Source organism: Myotis nattereri, assembly GCF_964212035.1.
Source record: "Myotis nattereri genome assembly, chromosome: 17".
Taxonomy (NCBI): Eukaryota; Metazoa; Chordata; class Mammalia; order Chiroptera; family Vespertilionidae; genus Myotis; species Myotis nattereri.
This window is the reverse complement of record NC_138092.1, coordinates 32,250,812-32,272,935: the sequence shown is the minus strand read 5'-3', so window position 1 is coordinate 32,272,935 and position 22,124 is coordinate 32,250,812. Positions and strand designations below refer to the sequence as shown.

Sequence of the window (22,124 nt, the reverse complement as noted above, 5' to 3'; positions counted from 1 at the left end):
ATAGATTGTGCAATAGTTTGTCATCATCTCTCACGTTATTTAACAGAGTCGGTCTACTGAGCTCCCAATGACAGTCTCCTTTCTACATCAAAGGACTTCCCACCCTCATGCATCTTTGAAGCCAGTTTGACATATTCATGAATTCCTAGATCAATTCAAGTACTGTACAGTGTATCTTAATCACCCCTGGGGTGAAAGCTGAAATCTCTTAAGTTGGTAAATGAAATTTGAATCCATTACTACTCTTTCCTTTTTATGCTTATTTATTACAGAGTAATTTCTGCACATTTTTTATTTACTCCTCAAATATTTGGTTTCATGTAGCCACCTAGTGGAAGTGTTAGGTATAACACCACATATTTACCAGCAACTTGAAGTCCTGATTTTATCACTTTGATGAATAATATTTCCTTCCTTCCTTTTAAGATCAGTTTGCTGATTTGATTTTTAAATTTTTTCAAATCATAATCGTAGGAGAATTTACTGTCTCCCTCCCATTCCAGTAGAATTGCTATAAGCATACCATGGCAAAAGTGATTTTTTAAGACATAATTTAAATGTGTATTTGGATTTAGCATCCTAGATTTTACTTTGTGCTAAATAAATTATAATGAAAAACTAGGACCTACTCTGAAATGTGTCATTTGCTTTCATTCTTTAATTTTTTTATTTATTTAATATTTTGCTCTTTGCATGGTACTGATAACTTGTCCTCCTAAGTCTATGAGTTTGTCACCACCTCATATCCTTTTCAACCTCTGGGCTATATTTGGTTTAGTGTAAATGTTGCCTTCTCCACATTCCTCTTGTCTGACTTAGCTTCTCTCTCTCTTCTGACTACCACCTATTCCATAAACATAAGTACACACTTCTCATTAAAATGCAATACAATAACCCTCCTCTCTCTGCTCCAGTCCCTCTCCTGGCTGTACTCGCCAGGCGTTTGAAAGAGGAATCTATAGTCATTTTCCTTGTTTTCCAATCAGCCATGAACTAACTCTCCATCTGGCTTCTGCCTCTATCAGCCCTCCCCAGGGAAAGGGAAGCACATTACAGAATCAAGGGGCAGATGAAATAGTTCGGTGCACTCCCACATTCAGACCGGTGCTGTGGCAGAGGGGCTGCGGAGCCTGTGAGGGCTCCCAGGCTGAGGTCTTAGTCCAATCTGTTCTGCAGAGCTTATGTTTTCTTCGCTTCTGGCACAGGAGCCATGGAAAGGCTAAGCAGAGGATCAGACTTTCACCGCCCACTTCTCCTTATGTTTTGTCCTCTGGGCAAGGCGGTAAGACCGGAAGGCCAGATAGGAAGCTATCATGGGCCTTGTGAGGGATGTTGAGGGGAGGATAGAGATGGGCAGGCTCCTCTAGTTCCATGGGACTATGTTTAAAAGTGGTTTGTGAAATATAAACATCTGTAAGAATAGAAGGGAAGCTTTGTGCTTTAGAAACGGTTGTGCAGTGTGATTAGCAAAATAGATTTCATAGTGTCAGTGTCATGATAGCTTCTGGTTTGTTGTGTGATGTTGCAATAAACCTGATAATCCGATAAGCACCACAGTGGTGTCGGAATGTCATTACTATGTGGTTCACTTTGTAATTGATATCTACTTGAATCTATGAATCCGACTGGCAGGTGGGGTTCTCCAAAGCAGAGAGGATTGTCAGTTATAATGTAAGGTCTTTTACTCACGATTCCTGGCAACTTCTGGGAGTGGTCAGCCAACCCTGCCCAGCGCAGTCCTCATACCAGCTGGGGCCCTTTTCCTGACATCAGGGAAGGAAGACATGTGCGTTAATGTAGATCGCAGTGACAGTGTACGTTAACACATACTAACCTTGTCTCACACCGTTTTACCTTTATTTCTCAGCACTTTCCTTTCTGAAAGCTTTGCCCTTCCCATTGTCTTTATTCCATCACTAGTATGAATTTTGTTCATTAGAAACTAAAATAATTTTGCTCTGAGTTATTTTTTAAAGAAAAATCTGAACCCAAATTAGTGTTCTTGTGTTAAAATCTTAGGAAGACTTTAAAAATTTATATCTACTGTCAAAATAAAACCAGTTTGAAATATCTACCATATTTGCCAACATAGAAAAAAACTGGTCAACTGAAGAAAAGGATGTATAGTTGATTAGCCTGGTAAATTCCTTCGAATGTATGTTTATACCTGGATGCCATATTTCAGGTTCTACATTCATGTCTAGATCTTTTCCACTTAGTTATGTCTTATAATTATTTTAGGACCTCAGCCTGTTGAAGATGAAGTACAAGAAGAAATCCATTCCTCTCTCCATCAAACAGTTTATACAGAACATGGTATGAATTAAAACCTGTGTGTGTGCTTTCTCATGCATTACTGAAATAGGGAAATGATTAGATGACTTGGACATTATTTTAAAATTTCAATAATAATTGTGTTTTTTTTTTAAATTATTGAAAGACAAATATTTTTGAAATAGCACTAAACTTGTTTTATTCCACCTTACTCTCAGGGAACTTCTTGCACACATCCAATAAAGAAATGGTAGGAATACATAAGCAAATTGAGACCAATGATAGGCACATCAAGAACAGGGAGGAAGAAAATAGGACACAGCCAACAAGCTGTCATGGGCTATGGGTGCTATCGCCGACCCTCACATTTCACCGCCTGCTTGGGGGATGCCAGAGCACGACGGGTCAGCTTTGAATTATGTCGGTCATGTTATCAGAGAGGAAATTAACGTGATCTACTTAGAGAACAGAAAACATTTGCCCAGTGCTTACGTCTGAAAAATTCCTTATGTGAACTTCTGTACGGAGAATATGAGCGGATACTCTAGAAACCAAGGTTTTAGGGTTTCATGACTGTTTCTTGAAGCATCCCTGGAGAAAAGCAGAGAGTACAATTTCAAAACGTAACTCACAAAGGGACTTTGAAGGGGGCAGAACATGTGGTACCCTGATACTTCCGACGGTTTGCTGTGAGGAAAACAATTGTGTCTTAAAAACACACAGTTGCCATGATTTAAATTGGGCTTTAGCAGGCATATTAACTGCCTCTTTCAGGCTTAGGTGTTAGCGGGCGAAGGGCACAGCATCCCACCTGGCTCCATCTGTGCTGATGGGGAGACGGGCCCTGGCGGAGTTGTAGGCCTTGCCAGTGGCTGCTGGGGGTCCAGGAGCCCGGTCCTTCCATTGCTGTGTCATCTCAGCCAGGAGAGCCACTCCGCCTGCACGCACGTCTGCCTGTGTGAGCAGGCCCAGGCTTTCCCTTCCTGCATCATCTCTTTTTTAAAACTTGAGCCCATGGGAGATGCAGTCTTAGATGAGTGCGTTGGGTAGAATGAGGTAAGTCTGTGATGGGGAAAGAGGGTGCATGTGGGGCTCACACTCGGAGGGCAGCAGAGGCCTCCTGAGGAGCCACACGCTGATGCAGGAGCTGAGGGAGGTGTGTGCCGAGCCAGGCCCATGGTGTCCGAGGGGTTGGAAGCACAGGGCGTGTGGGAAGGAAGTCCAGAGGAGAAGAGGATGGGAAAGCCGGTGAGGGTGGCGGATGTGGGAGCGCAGGTGGAGGGCCCCGAGGGAAAGGATATTCCTACTTGATTCCAAGTAACTGAGACCACGCGGGGTGTCGCATGTCCTGCACTCTGTCTGCAGTGCAAAGAAGGGGTTCGAGGGACTTTGCCACAGGGACCTCAGGGGAGGTGGCACTGGTGACCTGGCGAGTCGGGATGGTTAGTCAAACTAAATGTCGCCAGAGGTGGGGAGAGAGAAAGTGGAAGGGTGGGTGGGTGTGGGAATTCAGACAGAGGAGGGAGAAAGCAGGTCCATGCAGCACCTGAGCTGCTTGCCACACACCTTCCTCTTGGGTCTGTTCTCATCTGTGTCTCTACTTCCTCCTTGAAAGTAGGCGATGGCTTTTCTTCTTGTGTCGCTTCTGCAGGTGTGTCTGCAGCCCTGCTCTGGTCCAAGCTCCTGGTTAGCCCAGCTGCATAGCTGTCTCCATTTGCATGTTCTATGAGTATCTTAGATTGAAATTGTACCTAAAACTGAATTTCTGGCTCCTCTCCACCTCACAGCTCTTCTCCTGCTCCCCCTAATATGTTTTTGCTCTTATTTCAGCCTTTTATATTTTAGTTAATGGTCTACTGTTCCACTTAGTTGCTTAAGCTGAAACCTGGGGGGTCTTACTGGATGTCTATCCTCTCCCCTACCCTCCTCTTCCATGTGCTCCCTGAGCAGGTCCCATCGGCCTTGCCTGCAGAATGTGTCTGCGCTGTGCCAGCCGTCTGTCACCTCTGGCCACGACCACTGCAGTGGCATCCAGTTGGGTCCTTGATCCATTCTGGCTCCTCTGCACCTTGTGTTTGATGTGCCCTGGTCCGGGCGCCTCACCTGGATCTGGTCTCTCTTCTGTCAGTCACTTTCTCTAGCCCAGCTGGCCTCTCTTTCCTTAGTAATTCCAAGCCTATCCCTGCCGTGGGCCTTTGCACCTGTTATATCTTCTGCTGGGGTGTGTGGTGGAGGGGAAGGGGGATTCAGTCTCCCCATCTGGACTCTTCCCCATCACTCTGTTTCATTACTGGGGCAAGTCCTGCAGCTGCCACTTGTTAGCTGTGCGGCTTTGGCAGACACTCCAGTTTCCGATCCTTGAAGGTGGGATGATGGTGCCGACCTCCCAGAGGCCTGATGCTCAGAGGGCATGGCCAGGCCGGAGTCTGGTCAGCTCAGAGGGCATGGCAAGGCCGGAGTCTGGTCAGCTCAGAGGGCATGGCAAGGCCGGAGTCTGGTCAGCTCAGAGGGCATGGCAAGGCCGGAGCCTGGTCAGCTCAGAGGGCATGGCCAGGCCTGAGTCTGGTCAGCTCAGAGGGCATGGCCAGGCCTGAGTCTGGTCAGCTCAGAGGGCATGGCCAGGCCGGAGTCTGGTCAGCCCCGAGCAAACTGACTTCTTTGTGTCAGGCTGTCGCCGGCAGAGGAGACTCACGGGGAGTGTGCGGTGTTTGGTTCGTGTTCCCACTGAGAACAGGGCCTTCAGTGAATAGTGAGGTGGAGAGAGATCAATCCTGCTCCCGTAAAAACCATCAAACTGCGTGGCATAAAACGAGAGTAAGGACAAGGGATATGGTAAGAAGAAAAGGTCGTAAAATTAGTGATAGGACTGAGAGTTGGTAATTGGTTTGCTGAATCGCAAAAAGTCTGAAATGAGGAGAAACAGTATAGCAGGCTCAGATGAGGAGACAGGAAACATAAATGGGCTACATGACTCAGTAACTCCTGAGAGCATCGCTGTGCCTCATTAAAAGTCAGGGAACAAAGGCAACCTTGCAGTCTCGGGGTAGAGTTCAGTAGCAGTAGAAATAGTAATATTGTGATTACTGTCAAGAGGATGACATTAAAAGTTAGAACAACAATAATAGCAATAACAACTGAATACTTACGGGCCAGGCACTTTTCTAAGTGCTTTTACTCCTCACATCGATGCTGTATATAGGTACTCTTATTATTTCCTTTTTATGGAAGAGAAATTTCAGGCACAGAGTAGTTACGTAACTTGCTCAGGGTCACACAGCTGGTGTGGAAGAACCCCAATCTGGAGCCACATTCCAGACCTCACCCTCCTCACCAGTACACCTCACTGAACAGCCAATTCCTTTGATTAGAATGTTATCTACGGGACATGTTCTGCTGAAGCCATGCCCAGTTGCTATGGGGAGGATTTTTTACACCATAATGACAAGGTTTACCATATTGCAGTGGAATAAAGTCACCTGTCCAGCATCTACACAAAAGAATAACAGTTTGGTGTATCATAAAAGTCTCAGAAAAGAAAAGGGGCATCTTTGCAAAACTTCAAGACTAAATGTAGGAACCTTCAGATACAAAGTCTACGTAATCCTTGTGACTCAGTACAGATGGCCCAGCATATGGTTTAGATAGGTGGCTGGCTGCCCTTTGCAGTGGAACGTCAGTATGCATAGAGTTATTTCAGATTGTTACATGGACGTTTATGTCAGTTCTCAATGAACGGTCGGTCACAGGGTGGCCTTTTTCTCTGAGGTTATTGAAAAGGCAAATATATTAATATTTATGAATGTGTTTATTCATTCATGAAATACTTATTGAGCAATTCCTATAGCTGGGCAAGGTTCTAGGTGCTGGGCATCTCTAGTGAACAGATTCCATGATTCCTGACCTTGGTGGGTTCATGTTCTAGCAAGAAAAGACCGTCCCCCCGTCAGGTGGACCACCAGTTGGTGAACGTGAGAACAGATTCCAGAGTGAGAACGGACTCCAAAGTGGGTGCCAACCAAGGACAGGGAATGCCCTGCAGCCAGGGCCAGTTGTGTCCTTCAGAAGGGCCTTCGTGTCTGGCAGCCGCCGCTGTGGGCCCTGCTGTACACCTGTGTCTCTTTCTTCATTGTCATTTTTCAAGGAGAAGACCTACACCCGGAGGAGGATGGACCAGCAAGAGAACAGCAACCAGAAGATGACGATTTTCTTGTAGTGAGAGAGACAGATGACAAATTTGAGTCGCTGGAAACTGGAACATTTCAGGAAGGTAGAACATTTTTTTGCTTTTAGAATAAAATACAATAGGTAATTTTTAATTATAATTATTTTTTTTAAGTTGAAGCTAAAAACTTCAATTAAAATGATTGTTTCCCCATAGACACAGACCACAGTATGGTCATGGCCAGAGGGAAGGGGGCAGGGCCTGGTGGAGGCCATTCAAGGTGGGGAAAATGGGGACCTCTGTAATAGTATCAACGATGGTACCTCCTTCTCCCTGCCTTCTTCCTCCAAGGGGGCTCAGGAACGTTAACAGTTGTTCAGAATTTGAGGGTCTTAGATGCTGCTTATGTAACAGAATGCAGTTAAGGCATTCAAATAACCTGAAACATGAGGCATTTGATATTTTTGAGGCTAGGAATTACATAGTTTGGGGAGTAAGAAGAAACACTTGTAAAAAGTCTATAATTAGGTCATAAAATTTCTGCCCTAATCTTTAATTGGGACATCAATTCTATTTGAACTTAAAAGCTGCATATTAAAAGTCTTCAGAAATGGAAAATATTTACACTCCATAGAGCTGTGGAATGAACAAGGGTAACACAAGGAGTGAGGATCCTGTGGGGGAGCCCTCTGCTATCAGGGGTGCCTGGGTTAAATTATCAACACTGACCTCCCAGAAATATCAATGATGAGAGAGAATCATTGATAGGCTGCCTCCTGCACACCCCACACTGGGGATTGAGCCCACAACCTGGGCATGTGCCCTGATCAGGAATCGAACCGTGACCTCCTGGTTCATATGTCGATGCTCAACCACCAAGCCACTCCAACCAGTCCCATCCTCTCTCTTTAGCCCAGGTTATAGTGTTTGTCAACTTGTGGGGTTGTTGAGTGGATCAAAGACAAGAATGTGTGTCATTTCTAGGTGTAGTTCTAGTAGAAGATAGTGTTTGGCAGACATTTCATTGATATAGTCATGTTTTATTTTAATAGTTATTTACCTCCAAAATAAAATCAATTAGAATAGATTCAGAATGTACACACACAGTATATATGCATGCCACTTTATGAAAGTAGTAATATTGATTTAATTTTTTTTTCCTAGAAACTGAAGATAGTTACCATGTAGAAGAGACAGGTGAGATTTTAATTGAATATTCTTCTTTTTAAATTAGAAAGAGCCTTTTCCTATAAAAAAGCATTGAGAGAGAAAAGACATTGTCTATGATTATCCTATGTAATAAAGAGCTAATATGCTAATTAGACTGGACAGCAGAACGATCTTCCAGAACAATCTTCTGGAACGACCAGTGGGCAGGGGGTAGGGGGCGGGGGGCAGGGCCGCGAGGCAGCCGGGGCTGCGAGTGCCTCCTCTTACACGAATTTTGTGCATCGGGCCTCTAGTTTATTAATAGAGGCCCGGTGCATGGATTCGTGCACCGGTGGGGTCCTTTGGCCTGGCTTGCGCCCTCTGGCAATCTGGGAGTCCTTGGGGGATGTCAGCCGGTTTTAGCCTGATCCCTGTAGGCCAGGCCGAGGGACCCCACTGGTGCATGAATCCATGCACTGGGCCTCTAGTATGCATATAAGATACTTGGTTAATCTCTTCCCCCCCTACCCTTCCCCTTTTTCCTCTGAGATTCATCATTCTGTTCCATGTTTTCATGCCTGTGGTTTCCGCTCCTGCGTTGAGCATGTGTCCTCTGGTGGTCAGTGCATGTCATAGCTACTGGGCGGTTGGCTGGTCGTTTAGGCTTTTATATGTAGACTAGAGGCCCGGTGCACGAAAATTCATGCACTCAGGGGGTCCCTCAGCCTGGCCTGCGCCCTCTCGCAGTCCAGGACCTCTCAGAGGATGTCCACCTGCCAGCTTAGGCCCGATCTCCCCAGGGATCGGGCCTAAGCTGGCAGTCAGACATCCCTCTCGTAGCCTGGGAGTTGGACATCCTTAGCACTGCTGAGGTAGGAGAGGCTTCTGCCATCGCCGTTGTACTGGCAGTCGTCAGCCTGTTTTGTGGCTGAGCGGAGCTCCCCCTGTGGGAGTGAACTGATCACCAGAGGGCAGTTCCTGCATTGTGCATCTGCCCTCTGGTGGTCAGTGTGCATCATAGCGACTGGTCAATTTGCATATTATCCTTTTATTATATAGGATTATATCTAATATATCAAATATCATATAACATATACTTAATGATTGATATTTTATATAATGTTATATCATAATTATGTGTACATGCATATGTATCTGTATTTTTGTAAATGTAGTTTTTGTTTTTTTTGAAGTCTACTTCCTGACGATAAGTTCCCAGTAGTGGGATTATTAGGTCAAAAGATACAGAAGAATTGCATGTTTTGTAGTCTTAAATGATAGTGAAAGGTCAAAATAGCATGTTGTTGCACGCTGTGTCCCCAGAAGGGGTGGCCACACTGAAGATGAGCATCACATCTTCCAGTAACAAGCCTGTGGTGTTGGCCAGTGTCCTCCCAGTGTTGGAGTCGACCCTTCTTCCTGTGCTGGGGGGCCATGTCAACAGTATCTATCTGTGATCACTAAAATTGTATTGCAGCCTGAGCAAACTCTGGTATTGAGTCCAAGTGATAGGCTGGGCGATGTGTGTCCTTGCTCAGGCTCAGGCAGGGTTGCTGGGTTGATGTGAGGAGGGCTCCCTGCACTGCTATCTCTGTCTATGTGTCAATCTGCCCTATTTTGTTTTTCTGACTGTAGTTGAATTTGCGTAAGCTAAATAAGAATATAGCTCCACTACTTTGTGGTGGGAACTGTATTGAGCTTTGAGCACAGGTAGTACCTGTTTGTTCCAGGGGTGAATGTGAGTTGGAAATCATGATTTTTTAATATATGTATATATATTTATATTGATTTCAGAGAGGTAGGGAGAGGGACAGAGAAACAGAAACATCAGTGAGAGAGAATCATTGATCTGCTGCCTCCTGCACGCCTCCTACTGGGGATCGAGCCCACAAGCCAGCATCTGCCCTTGACCAGAATCGAACCCAGGAACCTTCAGTCTGCATGCTGATGCTCTATCCACTGAACTGAACCAGCTAGGGTGGAACATCATGATTTGATTTTATGTTTCTGTCATTACTAGAAACTGTTCTTTTCCTGATTTGAATATTAAGTGTAATCCTTCTTACTTGAGCCACATTAGTAATTTCCTAATTATTTTCTCATTTGTAGCTTCACAGACCTCTAACCAGGACGTGGAAGAGATGACATATGAACAGGAAACCCCAGGTTTGTGAGATGTGTTTCTGTTGGACACAGTCGCCGAGGCCCTTTTAACCTTGGGTTAATGATTCATTCTGACTCCACAGAGTACTCTTCATCACACTCCGGGATCAGTTTTGGTTGCTCAGATAGTTATGGAAATTTATGAATACAGTTTGATATTATATGGAGAAATGAGGGAAAAAGGACCTGTGTTTTTCAAATCACCGCTGGGATGTTGTTCTTATAGATCAGACCAGAGAGCATTTGGAAATTAATGAGGCAGAAGGATGGAATACGTCAACTGGGTGCGAATCCTAGCACTGCTCCTTCCTATCTTTTGACTAGAGAGTAAATGATGGGATTTGATATATATTAAATATTATTAAAGGCCCGGTGAACGAAATTCATGCACAGTGGGGTCCTGAGGCCTGGCTGGCGATCAGGGCCAATCAGGTTCCCCGCCTCCCCCTCTCCTCCTTCCCTCACCTCCCGCATCTGCCACCACCCACTCCTGGTTCCCCATCCCAGCCCCGATAGGGTGATCGGGACCTGCTGGCTGAGGGGAGGGACCAGGAGGTTGGCCAGCAGGCCCCATCGGCGATTGGGGCCTGTGGTCTTGGGACAGCTCCTGCATTGAGCATCTGCCCCCTGGTGGCCAGTGCACATCATGGTGACCGGTCATTCCATCGTAATGGTTGCTTAGGATTTTATAAATATAGATAATGATAATGTCTGTCTGACACAGTTGTAAAGATTATAATTTAACTTTCAAGTAATTTTAGAATGATGTCTAGTAATGTGTTTGGTTTTTAATGTTTATCAAAGGTGTATGTTTTTTCTTTTTAGATTCCACTGAACCAGCAACAGATGACTATGAAAAAATGTACCATGATGCAGGTATTAAATGAACATTGTTTTCAGATTTTAAACATTATTAAGGCTTGACAGCTGTAATGCTATGTTAACATGGTGATTTTTCTGTTAAAGGAGCCTGAGAAATAATAGTAACACCTAATATAAGACTTTCTACTTTGTAACAAAATATTATTATTTAAAAATATCAGGCTTTCATATTTCACCTCATCTACCACTGGCTCCACAGGAAACAGGATATTAATTCCTAACTCTACTTTAGCATATCTCGCTTTATGCCAGTTTGAGGAATTTGTATGAAATAATTCTCAAGTTGTTTCTGGACTGAGGCATTTTTCATGGATTGTGCAGACATTAATATTTAAAGAAATAGAATTCTGTATTGGAGATTAAGTTGTGTTTTTTAGCTAAGCAGTTACACAGAATGACTCAATACTTATTTTGATTTTATTCTTTTTTTTCTGCAGATGAAGTAACGTACCAAGACTCTGACCAAACAGGTGTGAAATGCTTCTTAAACTTAAGCCATCTACTTGTTTGAAAATCTACTCATAGTTTGACTGTATAGTATACAGAACAATTTTTTTAAGCTACAAAACCATAACTTGAAACATTCAAATGAATGGTAGTTTGCAAAGACTTGACTTGGGGCGATTGTTTACCTATTTCATGGTTTGCCATTGCTTAAATAATTTCTTCAGTTATTTGCAAGTTGCCTTAGGAAGCAGTTAAGAATTATTGAGGAAATCGTATTTCATTACTTTGTAGTCATCACTGTCTTTTGACTAAAATATGTCTTGTGCTTGGAAAGCTACCTCAGTCCCAGTTTAACTACTGTAGCTGCTTCCACAGATTAATCCCACTCTTAAATAAAGGTGCATGGAGAAGGGGGCAGAAGAATTCCCTTCCAGGCATACAGGCAGCATGAAGAAAGTAGTTCTGGCAAATGTGTGGCATGAGTAGGGTCAGATTCAGGGTAGGCAATTGTAGCTCCTTTTGTTGCCTGAGCAATTCTCGTGCTGTTTTATTAAATTCATTGAAATACATTATTTTTGCTATTTCCCAGATGAGAAAAATGTGTTTCAGAGAATGTAAATAATGTGCACAAGTTCATATGACTAAGCGATGATAGAGCTAGTGGACTGTGGAAGGAAGGTAGTCAGGTATTATAACCACATGTGCAGCAAGAAGGATGGAGAAATGTTGGTGCTCCAGTCCCATATGGAGGGCTTTCTATTGTTAGGTAGTCTTAGGGTGTGACATTTCTGTATGAATAATACAGAGTCCCTACTTCAAGAAACTTGTATTCTCATGATTGGTGAATATTAATTGGAGAAAATTAAGAATGGCTGTGTGTAGACTTGATAAAGTAATTTATTAAGTGTGTGTATTTAAGATTTGAGGTCCTATCAAGATCACCATCCACAGTGACTGTTTATACTGGGATATGAATGATACCCTTGGAGGTATCCTGGATTCTATCTTTAGGGACTAATATTGGAAATAAGTTGGCAACTATGTATTTAGATTTTCTTTTCAGTTTATGAGTTTGAAGGAGAAGCGAGGAATTTGGAAATTAAAAGTTGCATATAGAGGTAGGATTTGAGATCCTTTTCTAATGTCTGCATGTCATTTTAGTGTTTTTCTAAATATAATGGAAAGAACATATTTGGAATGTAATTTATAGACTAGGTCTAGAGAACTTTAAAATTAAACTTAAAGAAGTGTAAAATTAGATGCCATGCCAATATACATAAAAATAAATGTATTTTCATAGGGCAGAGTATCATCTATAATAACAAAAGCATAATCTGCTAATTAGACTGGATGTCCTTCTGGATGACCTTCCGGACGAAGCTGGGACTGCGAGGGAAGCCTGTGCAGGCAGCCGGGGGAAGGGAGGCCTACTCTTGCACGAATTCCATACATCAGGCCTCTAGTAAAAAATATAATTTAAAATGTTAACAAAGAATAATAAATATGATGTAAGGTATACCAATCTGGTGAGATACTTCGGATTACCTTGCTGTAGAACATAAACTTTTCAAACACAATAGATCTAATAGAACACAGGATTATTCCCTAAAGGGTTAAAAAGATACCTTTGTGGAATTCAGGAACCAAACTAGGGAAACCAAGTAACCAGGTATAAGTGAAACTGTAGGGAAGGTGAAAACAAAACCATTTTTAGTGGGGAAAAACAATATATTCTGTACTAAATTCCCCAAACTCTAGAACCCTCTAAAGCTATAGAGGGATCCAGCTTTTCACATAGAAAATATTCTAGAAAGCATCAGACCTGCCTTGGGTACATCTGAGAAACAGCCTTACCGTCTCTTTTATTTATTTATTTGTATACCACATGTGTACCAACTACTTGTGTCCACAGCATAGGACACAGGAGCAGTGCTGGTGAGGAACACACACAAGGTTCCTGTTCCCAGGGACCTTTATTTTAGCAGGGGTACAAATCACACAAATAACTTCAGTTTAACATTTAGTTACAATTGTGCTAAGGCAGCGGTTCTCAACCTGTGGGTCACAACCCCTTTGGGGGTCGAACGACCCTTTCACAGGGGTCGCCTAAGACCATCGGAAAACACATATAATTACATATTGTTTTTGTGATGAATCACTTTGCTCTAATTATGTTCAATTTGTAACAATGAAAATACATCCTGCATATCAGATATTTACATTACGATTCATAGCAGTAGCAAAATTACAGTTATGAAGTAGCAACAAAATAATTTTATGGTTGGGGGTCATCACAACATGAGGAACTGTATTAAAGGGTCGGGGCCTTAGGAAGGTTGAGAACCACTGGTCTAACGGGTCTAATGCATAGTAAATGGACTGGAGAGAGTAGCTGTGGAGAGACCATTTAGGTTACTCAGTTATACAGATCTGATCTTGCCCCGAGTCACATCTGTGCCAGGCAAGGAGTCAAAGGAGATGAGTTTCTAGAGAGAGGTGTTCAGCAGTGTCCCATGCTACTGAGAGCCCTCTCAAGGTGAGCACGGAAGACATGCATTCCAGCTAGTACTATAGGGACACGTCAGGGACCTCGGCAAGAAGCTGGACAGTGAGGAGAGCAGTTTAAACCAGGCTGGTGGCCGTGAAGGTGAAGGGAAGTGGGCAAAGCTGAGAAATGTTAGAAGATAGAATTGATGGGCCTTGATGTGTGGGTGTGGCTGGGGAGGGGAGCCGGTGTCAGCCATGTCCACTGTTCTGCCTTCTGCATCTGATGGATGGGTTTTTTTTCCCCCCTAAGTCAGGTGAGACTGGAAACCAGGAACTGGAAGCCAGATGGTCCTGTCCATACATGGTGAAAGTTCATATTGAGACATCCAAGGGGAGATAAGCTGATAGATGATGTTTGATCTCAGAAGACAAGTCCAGTTTGTGGTTGTGAGTTTGAGAATCATGAGCGATTGAAGCCAAAGTCTGAGATCGTAAGGAGAGGATAGAGTGGGAAGATGGGAGGTTCTGTGGCTGGACTTTGATGAAAGCCAACATTTCATACCTGGTAAGAAAAGGATGAAATGATCAAGAAGACCGAGAAGGGAAAATGAAGGAATAAAAGGAGAATGTGGTCACGGTAAAGTTTAAGTGCAAAGTGTTTGGAAAGGAAGGAGATGCTAAGAGTTCTAGGATATTAACCCTTTGAGTGCCAACCAATATCCTAGGAACTATGCTAAAATAACCAAGGCATTTTTGCTGATTTTACAGCAGTTTAGGAAAAAAAATTATGAATTGCAAGTAAATGAAGTTACATATTCAAAAACTTAAGGAAACCTTTACTACATTGACATATTTAGCAATATCATCATCACTAATAAAAGCAGACTTAGAACTGGACGCCATTTCGAAGCTTTGATCGCGCTCCCGGCACTTTTGGCGAAAGACAGGAGGAGCGCGATTGCGCTCCCCGGCACTCAAGGGGTTAAGGGTGGAAAGTATCCAGTAAATTCAATGAGGGGTTTGTCTCTTCAGAAACAGACTCTTAAACGCAGAGGGGAGAGGATGGAGGGATGGGTGAAAAGGGTGAAGGGGAATAAGAGGTACACACTTACAGTTATAAAATAAATAAGTCATGAGGATGTAATGTACAACACAGAGAACATAGTCAATGATGTTGTAATAACTTTGGTGATACGTGGTTACTAGATTTATCGTGGTGGTCACTTTGTAGGTATATACATGTAGAATCCCTGTGTTCACCTGAAACTAATATAACATTGTATGCCAGCTACGCTTTCATTTTTTTTTTTAAAAAAAGAGGTGCTCATTGGTGGGCTGAGAGGAGCCTTTTTTGGGTCATGGTTGGGGCTGTGAGATGGGTTGGAGTGGGTGGAGAAGAGGAAGTGAGGAGATGAGACATCAAATGTAAATGACTAAGCAGATTAGACTGAAGTGGAGGACAGAGAGAAAGCCAGTGAAGCAGGCTCAAGAAAGAGCTTTTATTTTTTTAAGTTGGTAGAGATCGAGTATGTGTATGTACACGGATCAGGGTGGCAGATGAGCAGGCATTCACTGCCCTTCCCTCTGACAAAGGCCACTGCAGGACAGCGGTATGTTAGAATTGTCCCTGGCCCCATCCACCCCAGCACTGAGAATAAAATCACAAAGATAGTAGGTGCTCCAAAAAAATGTTTTTTTATTAAATTGACAAAAGGAATAAATTGATAATCGTGCTTGGAAAATAAGAAATTCGCCCTTAGTGTACAAGAAATTTTGAGGAGTTTTGGAAAATGGAAAAAGCCGGGGACAGGTTGACTGAGGAAGCTGTGACCCAGCCGGGAAGGGAAGACCGGCTCTGCAGCCGAGCGGAGGCGCACGGGGCCGGGCAGGGAAAGGCCGGAGCAGTGATGGATGGGCCGTGGTGAGGTCGTGAATGAAACGCCTGCCGATTGAACCCTCGTTCTAAGAGGCTGGCGCAGGACTGTTTGTCCAGGTGAAAGACCGGAACAAAGTCGAGAATCTGCCTAGTAATCCCGTGGATCCAGAGAGGCAAGCTGGGTGGAGCCTTGGGTAACTCAGAGCCCCCACCACAGACGTGAAGAAAGTAAAAATAGGAAATTCAGTGCCACCCGGGAAGACGCAAGGTATAGGATCCTGGTTAGAAGTGATTCGGGAGGAACCTTAGTGTCCCCTGTTTTACAGGAAGAACGCAGAAGTAATTGCCCATCTCCTGTGGCTAAAATGTGGCTGACCTTGAGTTTGAATCTGGGCTTGTTGCCTGTGAGACCACTCTGTACCCTGCCCTTGCCCAGTGGCTGAGCCCCAGGATAAGTAGAACAGTGTCTCTGCTCTTGAACCGCCCAGCCAGTGTTGTGTTGCAATGAGAGTCATGCATTGCTAAAGGGCTCTGTGTGTGTGTGTGTGTGTGTGTGTGTTTTAATTTCTTTATTGATTAAGTTATTACATATGTGTCCTTGTGTTTTTTTATAGTATATGAACCATCGGAAAGTGAAGGGGGGATGGAAAGCTCAGGTAAGCTTTTTCTCTAACCAAATGTTTCCTCCTGCAAGACAGCCCCCTTGTATTTGTTAAAACTTGTACAACTCATGGAACAGAGATAGATGTAGGAAGAAATATAAGACATTTTCATTTCACCAAGGAAGTAATTGGATATTGTCGTTGTATTTATTCCCTACTTATGGTGGAAGTTTTCTGTCAACGGGGATAACGTCAGCCTGCCTGATCTATGCTTTGAGTATAATTCGGAAATTGAAGTCGATATGCTAGTATACATACTTGTGAGCCTCTCTGTAAGAAACTAGTCTAAAAAGTGCCAGATTTAGGTATCTGAGTGGATATAAGTTATTCAGGGATCTCATGGAGTTGAGTTAATGTAATATGTGTTTGGGTTTTATTTTGTTTTTTTAGATAATACTGTAGAAGAGTCAAACATAATCTTAGAAGGTAAGTTAATTTTATAGAGATGGTTACACTTTTCATATTGACAATGTGTTCATGTATTCAGCAAGTATTGCCTAAGCACTTACTCTTAAATCGGTGTACACTGCTCAGGGGTCAGAGGACGAGAGTGCCCAGGTTACGGGCCAGAGCTGGCTAAGCTGGCTGCAGTGAGGAGGGCTACTTTAAATCCCAGGGGGAGGGGTTAGCCGCAGGCAGAGATGGGTTGAAAGTTGGGTCCTATGTTTTCAGGCATTTAGGTCAGCCAGTAGAGGACATAGCAGAGGCTGTTTGGGGAGTTCTGTTGGTGGACAGGGGGCCCTGGACTGTGTACCCTTAGCCCACCTGCAGTTTCTGTGCTCCTGCACACCGGAGTGGACAGCAGGCGGGTGCTCACTACCTTTACCTGCCCACCAACCTTCTCTTTCCCAGTATTCCCTTCCCTTGGTTGGTGGCATTAATATATACTTGGATGCCCAAACGAGAAATGTGGGAGCCATCATGGAATCCCCTTCCCCCTGTTTCTATAGCTAATCCTGTTGAACAGGCTACCTCAGCACTTCTCAGATCTATTCTTTTCCCTGTAGCCCTTGAGATCTCGTTCAGCCCATCATCTTCTAGCCAGTCTTCTTAATCCCTGCACGTCCCTTTCACATCTGTCTTTCACGGTGTCTTCAGGAAGATCTCTTTAGAAGTACAGAGCTGGCTATATCAGTCCTGTGCTGAAACCCTCTGCTCTTCCCCATCTGTGTCATTAGGGTTCCTTTCTGTTGCAGGGAAGAGAAAACCAAACCTGAATTGGCTTAAGCAGTAAAAAGACAGGGAACAGATTAGGCGGGGCCTTGGAGGACCTCATGAGGAATTTGGATTATAATCTAAGTACAGTGAGAGTCCATGGGAACACTTAATAAGATAAGGCATGACCTGCTTTATGTTGTGAACAGTTACTTCTAGTTGGAGAATGGGTTGAGTGGAGCAATAATGGAAACAGACCACCCTGTTCGGAAATTATTGGGCACTAATCCAGGGAGGTGGCCCATGGTGCCCCAGAGTAAGATCATGGCAGTGGAAACGGAGGGCAGAGTTTTGAACTTGAGATCTGTTTTAGAATGACAGGTGATGGAACTTTCTGATGGTTGTGAAGTAAAGAGGAATAAAGGCAGCCTTACTTTGGTTTGGGTTGAATACCTGTCGAATGCTGGGGCCATTTGCTGAGAAGAAAAGTAGGACATAGTAGGAACTGGTTTAGGGGAGAAAATCAGAGTCTCCACAGCAGATGTTTGGCGTCTGGGAATTATGTGAGTGACCCAGATGGAGGCGGCAAGTAGGGAGTTGAATATGCCAATCCCAACAGGTGGGTGAGATCCGAGGTGGGTGTACCTGTTCCGGTGCCATCATCATGAGGATGGTGCTGACTTCATGGAAGTGGTTAAGGTCATTTTGGGGGTGAGCACAGAGAGAGAAGACAAGCAGCCCCAGGCTGAGCTCTAAGGAATCACGACACTGTGAGGTTTGTTGGAGCCTGAACAGCTGTGAGGCAGGAGGAAAACCAGTGGAGAAGAACGTGAAAGAGCAGGAGAGCTATTGAGTAAATCAATGGGAGTGAGAGCCAGTCACAGAGGGAAGGTGAGGGGGGGTGGGGTGGGGAAAGATCAACCAAAAAACTTGTATGCATAAATGCATAACCCGTGGACACAGACTATAGGGTGGTGAAGGCCTGGGGTGGGGGTGGTACGGGCTAGAAGAAGTCAATGGAGGGAAAAAGGGGACATATGTAATACCTTCAACAACAAAGTTTAAAAAAAATTTTTTTTTTAAGTCTTGGAGGAAAAAAAAGTATGTTGTATCAATAGGCAACTCTTTCAGGTTGTGCTGGTATAATTTATTTGCTATTTCCTTTTCAAAATCCTCTTGCTATATCATTACCAAAATAAATTTCTGATATGTTTGTTACATTTATTCAGAATAAACTTAGGTAGTAATAATAAGGCTTTCTTAGTGATGAAAATAACGCAAGTGATACTTTATGATTCACATGTTTTTTTTCAAATGTACCTGAAATGTTCAAAAGTAAAAGAAATTCTGAGAAAACAAACAAGCAAGCACTGGCAGAGTTGATAACGTGCTAACATGTCTCTAAAGTATTAAGAACAAAATCAATAGGCAGGCCATTCACAAGCAGTCAATTCGGGAAGCTGGGCAATGCCAAGGGTGCTTCCGCTAAAAGAAGGGAAAGGGGGAATATGAGGGATTTTTTTTTCTGTCCCCTTTTTACTTTCGTGTAAACTATTTTCAAATCTTCTGTTTTAAGCTTGTATCATTGTTATGATTAGAAGCAAATTACTGCCAGAAGAAAAATGATTAAACTGGCTACATAAATATTTTCAGTTTTAGAAAACGCTATTAGAAATTCTTCCCCTTGGCCCTTAAGGAGCAGAAGGAAAGCTGCTCTGACCTCATCTCTAGGTGAAGGTGCTGTCACATGGCTGTCAGATAGGAAGGTGCAGTACGTGATGCAGTTTTATAGCGTGAATTTACATCAGTGTGTCCTACAACTGGGCGGTGAGATCTGCGGTTGGCTTAGTTGTAAGTGGCTGAAGCAACCAGGTGAAAAGAGAAGATGTTAAAAATTTATGTCCGCATTTTGGCTGGTCTTGGAATATGTTATCATGAGTAATATTTTTCAAAAACCTTTATTAGGTATAGTGGTTTATTTTCAACATTATATTTTAATTTAATTTCTTTGTGTTGTTTCATTCACATTGAAATTAGGTTATGAGTTAAAAAAAATTTTTTTCTCAAGAAGAAACAAGATGCTTTAAATGTCTTTCCTCAGCTTTCCTATCAAGTGTGATGAAAAATGTGGTGAAATCCCAGGTTTTCGTTCGCATCTCCTTTGCCTGGCAGTGAGGTTGAGGTTGGTCCATTAGGCAGGTCATATCGTAAAGCCCATTGTACAGGACACTTGAAAAAAATATACAACATTTTACAAAGTCTATAGCTAGTTCTTCGTTGTTGTGATGGTGTAAAAACTTACATGTTTTTATAATGACTGCAACTGAATCCCAGAGAAGCCTGTAAAATCATCACTGAACCTTTAATACCAGCAAGCTGGATTTTAAACACTGGTCAGCAACATGTAATGGGTTGTAACTGTGCTGTTTATTTCAGAAGCACACGTGGCCCCAGCAGAGGAGCATCAGGAAATCCCACCAGGTATGACATTTTGTGAGATGTATCGCTGTTTCCTTTTTTTGTTGTTCGATATAAAATATGCTCTTGATATTCACACTAGCTGAATGAACGACATCTAGGAAGAGGAAGAGTCGTGAGAGAGGAAGATGAATTATAACTTAAATTTTAAAAGAAAATTTTCTGTGTTTGGGTCAGGTGACCCCCACTTCAAAGTCATGGAAAAGATACATCAGAACGTGACTAGAATTTGCGGGCTATTCATGATCGGAGTTCCATGTGACTTTTGCTGTGCTCCACGGCAGTAGAAGTAGTGGTGGGAGGAGGAGGAGAAGGAGGAAGAGGAGGAGGAGGAGGAGGAGGAGGAGAAGGAGGAGGGGTTGGGATTTTATTTTTCTCTTTTGTTGACTGACTATTTGGTGGATGATAAGGAATCAGAATTGCCTTAAGCTGCAAGTTTAATGGCACAGACCTTTGTGATACCACTTCCTCTTCCTCCCAGTCCGCTGTCTCCTGGAGACCATCACGAATGCCCCTGGCAGGCCAGGCTGCCTGAGACTCGTCTATACCCGGGTCTTTCCTTTCAGCCACCGCGTGAACCCGTTTCTCTGCCTTCCCCCACATGTCCCTCTCATCATCAGTGAAGAATGGGAAAAGCATTTCCCCCAGGGCCTATGTTTGCGGATGCGTTTTAGAGATGACATTAACTATACTGCAATCAGAAATGGACATGTAACCCTCCTGTTCTCATAGTGGGGGGAAATGTTTTATGAATAGAGGACTTTCCAATACTTATTTCCTACGTGTATGTTTCTTGTTTCTGTGTCTTATTTCCATTTTGTTTTTGTGTGTCATATATTCATTTTTTTTACTCCTATCTTTCACTTTATGCCTAATGTGAATTTTTGTTGATTTTGGTAGACATAATTGTGCTTGCCAAACTTTCTGGAATACTAAATTTCAAGGGGGAAAAAATTTTGTAATCAAAGAATATTTTTTTATACTTCTGCTCCTCTTTGCTTATTTAATGGGTATTTTACGTTTTGGTAGTTGTCATACCACATGCATTTATAATAATATGTACAGATCCTTAAAAGAACTGGGTTGTTAGCATTAGAATATGAATGAGAAAGGAGCCCATGGAGAAATGGATTTTTACGTGATGGCTGCTGCGCATCCATGTATTTGGTGTTCAGGAAAGTTGCACAGAGCGGGGAAGGCCAACGTTCTGTCTTATTGCTGGAGCTAACTCGGCCCTGTTGAATCATGGGTCACAGAGTGCCTTGATCTATCTCGAGAAGGCAGAGCAGGTTCCTGGATTTGCATTTTGATGGCTACCCACTCCTTTAAAGAAAATTGTTTTATAAGTATTCCTAAAATGATGCGTTTCCTAGAATATTGACTTTCTCCAGTTACAGTTCCTATTTTTTTTTTTTTTAATATTGACCTAACTTTAGTGAAGGTAATGAACAGTAATATGTCCTAACCAAAAAGTTCTGTGCTTTTATTTCCATGTTTTATAGACTAAGCCCAAGAATTTCCTTGGCACATAAATCTAAAGTACCTTGCGGTTGGGGTGCTGGACGAAAGTGGTTTTCAGATGAGACAGTTAACTGCCGAAGCAGTTAATATGCATACTGTCTGCATGTAATAAGCTCTCAGTAAATGGTGGCTATGGTTATTACTGTTCAGTAATTAATTAGCCTGTTCTTTCAAGTGGATCAAGGGAAGCTAAATTCTGAAAGACCCGCTTCAAGAAGTTGTAACTTGTAATTTGGTGTCATAAAATTTTGATTGACCCGCTGCACAGTTGCAGTTTAACCTTGCCCAAAGAGAATGGAAGGCCGAGAGTTAGCATAGTTATTTTTAATGGTTGCACTTGGTTTGCTTATTTCTGTTATCTCCTCAGTCATAACTTTATATTGCAATGTTTTTTATTATTCAGTCTTACAAAATAACAAAAGTCATAAATCTGTGTTGGTGAGCTTTTGTTCAGTAGGATCACTGCTTTTGGAATAGTGTTTAATTATGTATGTGGTGGCAGAAACCCTGGGCACACTAATTGTAGGGCCCGTCGCCTTGCTGCCTTTCTGTCTTTAAATTCTTTATTCAGTGGAGAACTCAAATTGGAGAGCTCTGAGAAATGTGGGCTTCTAGTTCACTTTTTCCTGGCCCTCAGAATTTAATTGGTGATTACTTTGCCTTCCTGATCCTTCTAAGACTAGGTTACACAGTCTTTATAATGCTTATTAAGTCCTTGATTGGAGTCATTGGTGTGATAATTCCATGGGGCAGGAACTGTCTGATGTAGGGTTTTATCCAGCCACACACGAGGGGATGATGAATGCTGGCATTTATCAGCAGTATCTGGTGTTCTTCTAAGCACATGACATGAATAACTCCTTTGATA

General features: G+C 43.0%; 1 protein-coding gene across 2 annotated transcripts in view; it reads left to right on the top strand.

Moving 5' to 3' along the window:
* ASPH (aspartate beta-hydroxylase) overlaps nucleotides 1-22,124 on the top strand; it is a 166,337-nt gene that overhangs the window by 61,791 nt on the left and 82,422 nt on the right. For both annotated transcript variants that reach the window (XM_081111506.1, XM_081111505.1), the window contains 9 exons: nucleotides 2,242-2,316; nucleotides 6,416-6,541; nucleotides 7,601-7,633; nucleotides 9,695-9,751; nucleotides 10,574-10,624; nucleotides 11,068-11,100; nucleotides 16,055-16,096; nucleotides 16,493-16,528; nucleotides 19,694-19,738. In XM_081111506.1, the coding sequence (XP_080967632.1) occupies nucleotides 2,242-2,316; nucleotides 6,416-6,541; nucleotides 7,601-7,633; nucleotides 9,695-9,751; nucleotides 10,574-10,624; nucleotides 11,068-11,100; nucleotides 16,055-16,096; nucleotides 16,493-16,528; nucleotides 19,694-19,738 (498 nt within the window). The remainder of the gene's footprint in view (nucleotides 1-2,241; nucleotides 2,317-6,415; nucleotides 6,542-7,600; nucleotides 7,634-9,694; nucleotides 9,752-10,573; nucleotides 10,625-11,067; nucleotides 11,101-16,054; nucleotides 16,097-16,492; nucleotides 16,529-19,693; nucleotides 19,739-22,124) is intronic.